Below are 8,633 nucleotides of genomic sequence, written 5' to 3' on the forward strand. Positions count from 1 at the left end.
ACAATATCAATAATAATAAAAATTACATCCAATATCAATACCACATGGAAAAATAAATCTGGAAAACTCAAGGAAAGGGAAAATCAGGGGAGGTCACACAGCCCTACTAATTGAATCCTTAATGGAGCCATCTGTACAAACAAAATATCAAATGCAAAACTAAACTGGACAGTGCAAACACATGGCACCACTGGGTTAAATTTAGACTCAGACTATGATCTGTATCATAACTGCAATTCTCATTCATTGTGTAATTAATGACTTTAATCATAATCTAAGATGTAAAAGCCTTTTCTGAAGAAACTGAAGAAGAAAAAAACGATAATACCATATATACATAAAGTAATCAACATCCAATCATAGATGTCATTAACACTCCTAATACCAATATTCAGGTTTTCCAGTACTAAATACACTGAATTTTGGTTAACTCTTTGGATACATACAGTACATTACTCCTCTTCTGATTGTACCACTGAAGCACAAAAATCCTACATCATTAAATTTTATTAGGCCATTTACATTATCTATATCTTTTGAACAAGAAACTCCTCTCAACTATAGTCATACAATGCATATATGCAATAAACAATGTAAATGTACAACAGTTGTACAAGGTTAATTTACAGAAAAATAAACAACCAATGACTACATAAAAACAACAGAAACAAATACCTCAATAAAAACAATGACGAGAGCAAAATGAAGATATAAAAAGTAACAAAGAAAATAGCAAACATATTACCATATCAAAACAAAACATAAAAAATTCCATCAAATATATATCCACAAGACAGAAGAAAATGACACTGATAAACAATAACATGAAAGAAAATCATCCTATGGGGAAACTGAAAAGTGTAAGAATGTGCACCCTTCAGTTCAGACTTTAAAAAGATCAACAAAGATCTAGAGCAACATCATAATGTACCTGAATATATATCAACAGCACCAATGATCAAATTTTACATCAAAAGAAGGGGAGAGTACTCTAAGTAGATTAAATTCAATGTAGGGCTAATATAACAATAATGACAAACCATTGAAAAACTGACTGATTTTAACTACATATATATCGTATTCCAAAGGAATCTGTTTGATCAGAAGAAATTAGATAATAAAAAACAGGCAATGAAAATAAAATATCCTGTATACTTTGCGTCAATACAATAATACTATTATGCAAAATATTGCAGTTAATAATTATGCAAAATCATCTAAAACTGGAAAAGCTACTTCTAACACTGCTATCAAGAAAGGAAATAAACAAAACAATAACTCACTGTTTGTCTGTGTATTCCTGAAGTGCCGGCTTGGTGTGTCTGTTGGAACATATGGTGTGCAAGATTCTCTTCAACTGACAAGAAGTGTGAAAAGTCCCCACCTCCCCCAGGCGACTCATTCATGGGGTCACTCCGCGCTTCCGACACTTCACTTTTTAATCCCCCATTTTCTATATCCTCTTGTACTTCACAGTGTTCAGTTTTGATTTCTGCCGCACTGGTGGTGTAGGCCTCCACTTCCTGCGAGACTTGCGCTTCCTGTTGGAGTCGCGCATCATGTAGGTGTGAAGAGGGGGTTACTTCTTGATCCTTCTGCAGATGGTGGAGCTCTGGCTGCTGGGAAGCAACTTGCTCATGAACAGGAAGGTGGGAAGGGTCTTCAGCCGGAAGCGGAACAACACCAGGACTGCCTACATTGTCCACCTCTGCTGGAACAACCTCACCTACCAACTGATGACTGTACTGTGGTAGTAGATTGGCTGAAGCTGATGTGTGTATCCCTCTGTCCCCCCCACTCCCCCGGTCTCCCTCTCTCCCGTCACGCTCTTGTCTCCGCCTCTTGGCTGGCCGCTCTCCACTTGTTTGTGCTTCATGTTTACCAGTTTGTGAAGGGTCTTCATCGGGGACTGCTAGACCTTTAATTCTCAAGCATTCTGCAGCTTTTATAAGTCCTGGTAGGTCAGCCTGTTGCACATCCACCTCCCCAAGGTACATATAGTCAAGCAATGCCTCCAGTTCATGGCCTTTTATGTCTTTCAAAACAATAACTGGCTTCTGGCATTGTGTGTGCTCAAATACCTCATTGAAAAAATCACTACATGCCATTAGAACTAATCGATGAACAGCAAAGAATTTGGTACCACACGCTAAGGTCACATCTGTATAACATCCCTGTAGAAAAAATAATAATAATAAGTAAGAGGGAAATCTCTCAGAATTCAAGAGCAATATTATCTAAATTTCAAAATTGCAAAACCATAGCATTTCTTTAGTAAAACCTACCTTTTCTCGTAAGATTCTTAGCAGGTGGAAGAAAGCTGGTTTGTGGTTATTCCACTTTAGAGAGAGCAAATCCTCCCCCATTTTTTCTTTTATCTCCAATATGCTGTAACACTCTGGAAAAAAAAAATCAGATAATGTTACCAAAGTTTTACTAGTATAAACGCAAAAACAACTACCATAAACCTCGCTCCTTTCTAACTATAGGAAACTTTCATAATACACCTCTACATAACCAAAAAAAAGAGGAATTACCCAAAACAACATATGGAAAATACGAGCTTAGAATAGTTTCTAGTTTGACAATAGACAGCCTTTCAGAAAACAATTGGCAGAAACATTACTGAACTATACTATACTAGCATAAATTCATGGACCTTGAAAAGCACTTGTGGCCATACCTTTACTTTCTACAGATTGTTTTTGTATGTATACATTATTGTTTTGTCTAGTGAGAGAGAGAGAAAAAGAGAGAGAGAGAGAGAGAGAGAGAGAGAGAGAGAGAGAGAGAGAGAGAGAGAGAGAGAGAGAGAGAGAGATAGAGAGATAGAGAGATAGAGAGAGAGAGAGAGAGTGAGAGAGTGAGAGAGTGAGAGAGTGAGAGAGTGAGAGAGTGAGAGAGTGAGAGAGTGAGAGAGTGAGAGAGTGAGAGAGTGAGGGAGTGAGAGAGTAAGAGAGTGGGAGAGTGAGAGAGTGAGAGAGTGAGAGAGAGAGTGAGAGAGAGAGTGAGAGAGAGAGTGAGAGAGAGAGTGAGAGAGAGTGAGAGAGAGTGAGAGAGAGTGAGTGAGAGAGAGAGAGAGAGAGAGAGGGAGAGAGGGAGAGAGATTGAGAGAGAGGGAGAGAGAGAGAGACTAAGAGAGAGAGAGAGAGAGAGAGAGAGAGAGAGAGAGAGAGAGAGAGGGGGAGAGAGAGAGAGTGGGAGAGAGAGAGAGTGGGAGAGAGAGAGAGAGGGAGAGAGAGAGAGAGGGAGAGAGAGAGAGTGGGAGAGAGAGAGAGTGGGAGAGAGAGAGAGTGGGAGAGAGAGAGAGTGGGAGAGTGGGAGAGTGGGAGAGAGAGTGGGAGAGTGGGAGAGAGAGTGGGAGAGTGGGAGAGAGAGTGGGAGAGAGAGTGGGAGAGTGGGAGAGTGGGAGAGTGAAAGAGAGAGTGTATGTAAATTTACATTAACACAAGTAACAGATAATATCAAAATATCCACACATAGATGGTTGAGATCCAACGTTCTACTTATTGCAATTATACTGTGAAAAGAACCACCATCCCTACCAAGCGGCCTCCTGTTATTGTTTGGCCCTTTTCTTTTCTTGAGTTTCAGCATTATACTCTACATTTCACAGACAAATGGGCATTTTCATTCACGTACCGTACTTAATATGACCTCAAACTGAAAAATGTGCCACTTTCAAAATCATTTTATGCAAATTATTTTACAGTGGCTTCTCGTTGTATTAGAAGTGAATAGAACTTTTAAAGTGGAAGGTCAAAATTGCCAGTGTGCTGGTATGCATCTTTTTTAAGAAAAATAATGTCCAAACTAAACAAAACCTTAATAAGCAGTGGTAATTGTCAAGAATACCTTTGCATATCCAATCCCGATGATAGTGGTACTGATGGATTCCTCTCATTCTCTACTTCCCATGTATGCAAGACAATTGCCACAGACCCCCCCCCCCCCCATCCCAATCCCAATATTCTTGGCTCCGATAGCAGGGGAGGGCAAGAAAGGTAACAGGGAAATTGCAGGGTTAAATGTGAATAATAGACACAAAATGTCATTACAATAATGACATAGACAGATAAAGTCCCTATACTATCTAATCCAGGGGACTGTGACCCACTATGACCCCTGCCCTGGAAGACAAAGAACCTTCCACATACTCATGGCAGGATAGAGTGCACAACCGATATGCTGGACCGCCTGATGTAGAGACTATCCTGCCATACATAGGTGGTGGATATGTGTTGTCCAGGGTGGACTATCCTGCATCTGACTATATATTGACCGATCCTCTGTATATTATTCATATTTTACCCTGTAATTTCAGTGGTAACATTGTTGCCCTTCCCTGCTATCAGGGCCAAGATAGTGGGCACTGGGGAGGGGGGGGTCCCAAAGTCTAATTTCTATATACATGGGTAGTAGAGGTTGAGAGGAATCCATCAATACCACTAACACTTTGATCAGCCATGCGAAGGTATTCTGAATATTTACCTACACAGCATAGCAACAATGTAACATAATTATCAATATAATAACGCGCATCATTAAACCCCATTGCTGCCAGTGACTGTTGTAGTGACCAGTTATACATGTTATGGTTTGCTGACAGCCGAAAAGCGATATCCTCTTCATACCAGCTGATGTCAAAATCATCTCAGAATACACTAAGGCTACCGTCCTCAAGAGCCTAGTACATCATCATACGGTAATTCCAAACATGAGTTCTGCATTCCTGACACACACACACACAAAAAAAAGTTCTCCCTGGATCTGTGATACCTCCTAGCCTATAGGACTGCTGAGTCTAGCTTGGTGTCTGAGGTGGTCGACACAACCCCAAAGTTATGGGGTTTAATACCATTCCCCACTACAAGCCAATACAATGGCCAAGAATTGTAACACATCCAGGAAGAATATTTGGTCTAGGAATTGGTATTGATGGACTAATTGTGTAGTTAATTTTTCTGATAAAGTAGTTTGGTCCAAAGAAAAACAGCCTGAATATGTGAGGAAGATTCTTGGGCTATTTGCTAGAGCACCACTAGGTGTGAAGGGTATACGAAAGTAATTTTCAAATTCTACACAGCCAAAGTATTGATACCTATTTAACCCATTAACGCTGGTATATTCTGAAGCCGAAAATAAAAGATTCCAGGCAGCTGCAAAATCGGCTCACGGGGCTGGCCCAGACTTTGCCCACATGCCGGCCATGGCCCGTTGCTGTGTCGGAGCGCAAGCCCCAAGACAGTGTCACACTGGCAGGACGCCCAGCAATGTTTATTTTTTCAGGTGTCTCATATGTGGGACAGCCATCGTTAATGGGTTAAGTGTAACCAGACCCTTGGATGCCAAATCCCCATTACTCCAGCCAACAATTTTAGAGATACTCCTGGCAATCTACAAACTTTGCCATATGAACCAAAATCCCTCCTAAACTTGGGGTTTAGTCCCCAAACCCCCCATCCAATTGCAAATTTCTCTACCAAAAGCTCCACCCCCAGGATGGCTGTGGACACTCTCTGCAAACTAATTTTGGTAATTTTCTGGAAGTTTCACTAAACAGATCACGACAATCTTGGTACTGATAGATTACTCCACTCTCTGCAATCCAAATATATAGAAATTATTGTGTAGGGCCAAGTTCATCATTCATGGGGGTTATACACAATGAAATCTACATATTTGCCTTGTAGAAGGTGAGAAGAATCCATTGATACCAAAATCGTTACAATCCGTTTGGCAGACATATACCAGAAAATTATACTGATTTTCATTTCTAACAATTTTTTAACCATTTCAGATTATATCATTCATTGCTGTGTAGTTATTCCCATCTCTTTTTCAGTCGTTAATGCAATCATTACGTAGATATATAGTAAAATAATGCTTACACTTACAATTTTCTAATTTCCCCCAGTTAATCTTTACAGTATGGATACAGTAAGTTTGGGCAAATTGAACATGATATTCTTGTATAGGACAAAATGTTGCAGTCTTTGGAACAAGAAATAATCTGCAGACAAACAGTAATACCACAAATAAAGGGAAAAAATTGCAGAAAGCAGCACTCTCAGCCTATGTCCACTTGGTGCTCCTGAGTTTCAGCAAAACAATTTGAAGACAATGTTTCTCTGAGGCAGTTGGGGGGGAGAGCCTCCCATCAACCCTCCCCTCAGACAATCGGGCACATCCATCACGGCAACTTAGACTGATGAATGAATTTTTGACGTGGAGTTGAGGGACTGTGTCTTTGGCGAGTGTGTCCATACTGTTAAGAATCACCTTGTATGGAAATGCTGTAGATACAAGGGTTTTGAATTCTGTCATTCTATCAATTAAAGTTAACATTGTCCCATATGGCCTTAAAAACCTGAAACTTTACCAATGCACAACATAATCCTACATCAAACTACAACTTCCCAACATAATACACGTAACAACTTTGCTATAAGCCTACAACTCTTTCCAACAACACTATCATAACACGAAAACAAAACACACAGTACATACACAACACAGTATTACACCAAATCCTCACCACAAAGGCAAACAACGGCCCCAGAGAAGCGCCAAAATAAAGCACAAATTGCAAGATATGCGGGTATAATCGAAGCCAAGGAACACCCGCATATCCAAGGGAGTGGAATCTCTCCATATAACACGGGATTTTATCCTTTATTTTGAACTATCTGGCCGTTTTTGCTATGCTAGAGGTAACGAAGTGTACCTGGGAGTTGGGTGCGCGAACGTCAAGCGAAGAAATCCGGAAAATACAGCGTAAAATTGACTCCCAGAGACGGACTTGCAACAAAATTTCTCTGTAGCGTCCGGAGCGAAATATATTCAATTGTCTCACTCTGTTGTCATTCAAAAATAATATATGATATTTTCCACAATCACTGTCCGATAAAGACAAACCATATACAGAGAAATAATGTTATGAATGTTATAAGATATTTAAATCAAGAAAATATTTTTAGACTAACAAAAAAGACAATGAAATGCACACAATCTGAAGCCCAAACCAAGACCAACAACTCAAACGAGAGCGTACAAAGGCAGAGTCCTCTTGCGGCGACGGACGGAACTACAAACCGCAAAACCCCGCGACTTTCAAAATTTGGGTCAACTAACCACAAGAAAATGAAACTCTCTTTATGTTGAAAGTTTTTTATCTTTTTTTCCCTTTTAGATTATCGTTACTCTCTTCGGTTGAAGAAGTGAATAATGTGATGACTGCCTTATTGTACTATTTCTTTTTTATTTTTTATCGTAACTTTTTTAGTAGTTATCTTTAACTACACCAAAAATACAACCAAGCAGACATGATTGGCGCTCCATTAAACACAGATAAATAATCTATTAAATCTAATTAAATGATTAGCATGTGAAATATGTGCATGATGTTAGCATATCTGCAATGTTCCTACTAGACAACGTGATTTTTTTTCTGCTGTCATTCTATATTTTGATTTCAAATGCCTTTGGGTATCGCCAAATACACTTACTATATATATATCCTAAACAGATATGCTAATGCGACAGAATATTTCGCGAAAAAATAACAAAAAAATAGGGGCCACATATCAACTAGAAGAAGAATAAATAATGAAGATGATGATGATAATAAATGTGATATCAATGATAATGATGATAACGATGATGATGATAAAATAATAATAAAAATGATGATGATAAAATAATAATAAAAATGATGATGATAACAATAATGATAAAAATAATATTGATAATGATGATGATGATGACAACAATAATAATGAAAATTATAGTAATAATGGTGATTATGGTGGTGACGATAATAATAATAATAATATTAATGATGATGGTTGTGGTGATGTTGATGAAGATGATGATGATGATGATGAAGATGATGGGATGATGATGATGATGGTGATGGTTGCGGTGATGATCATGATGATGATGATAATGATTATGATTACGGTTATGATAAATGAAATAATAAATAATAATGATGACGATGATGGTTAAGGTGATGGTGATGGTGATGGTGATGATGATGATGAAGATGATGCTTAAGGTGATGATGATGGTGATGATGATGATGATGATGATGATGATGATGGTTAAGGTGATGGTGATGGTTATGATGATGATGATGATGGTTAAGGTGATGGTGATGATGATGGTGATGAAGATGATGGTGATGATGATGGTTAAGGTGATGGTGATGATTATGATGATGATGATGATAGTTAAGGTGATGGTGATGATGATGGTGATGAAGATGATGGTGATGATGATGGTTAAGGTGATGGTGATGGTGATGCAGATGATGATAATGATGATGATGGTGATGGTGATGATGATGATGGCGATGCTGATGAAGATGATGATGTGAGGATGATAATAATGATGATGATGATGATAATTATTCTGATTACGATTATGATAAATTAGATAATAAATAATAATGATGGCGATGATGGTTACGGTAATGGTGATGAAGATGATGATGATGATGATGATGATGATGATGATGATGATGATGATGATGATGGTGATAATGATGATGATGGTGATGATGGTTATAGTGGTAGTGGTGGTGAAGGTGATGATGATATTAATAACAGTACTACTACTATCAATAATAA

General features: G+C 38.5%; 1 protein-coding gene across 5 annotated transcripts in view; it reads right to left on the minus strand.

Moving 5' to 3' along the window:
- Positions 1–6,857, minus strand: part of LOC113818247 (longitudinals lacking protein, isoforms H/M/V) — a 50,725-nt gene extending 43,868 nt beyond the window's left edge. For all 5 annotated transcript variants that reach the window (XM_070139153.1, XM_070139151.1, XM_070139155.1 and 2 more), the window contains exons 1-3: positions 6,728–6,857; positions 2,286–2,398; positions 1,284–2,174 (exon numbers count right to left, since the gene is read on the minus strand). In XM_070139153.1, coding sequence (XP_069995254.1) covers positions 1,284–2,174; positions 2,286–2,366 — 972 coding nt within the window. In that variant the 5' untranslated portion in view covers positions 2,367–2,398; positions 6,728–6,857. The remainder of the gene's footprint in view (positions 1–1,283; positions 2,175–2,285; positions 2,399–6,727) is intronic.
- Positions 6,858–8,633: the final 1,776 nt, after the last annotated feature.

The sequence above is a fragment of the Penaeus vannamei genome, chromosome 25, assembly GCF_042767895.1.
Source record: "Penaeus vannamei isolate JL-2024 chromosome 25, ASM4276789v1, whole genome shotgun sequence".
In the NCBI taxonomy this organism is placed as follows: domain Eukaryota; kingdom Metazoa; phylum Arthropoda; class Malacostraca; order Decapoda; family Penaeidae; genus Penaeus; species Penaeus vannamei.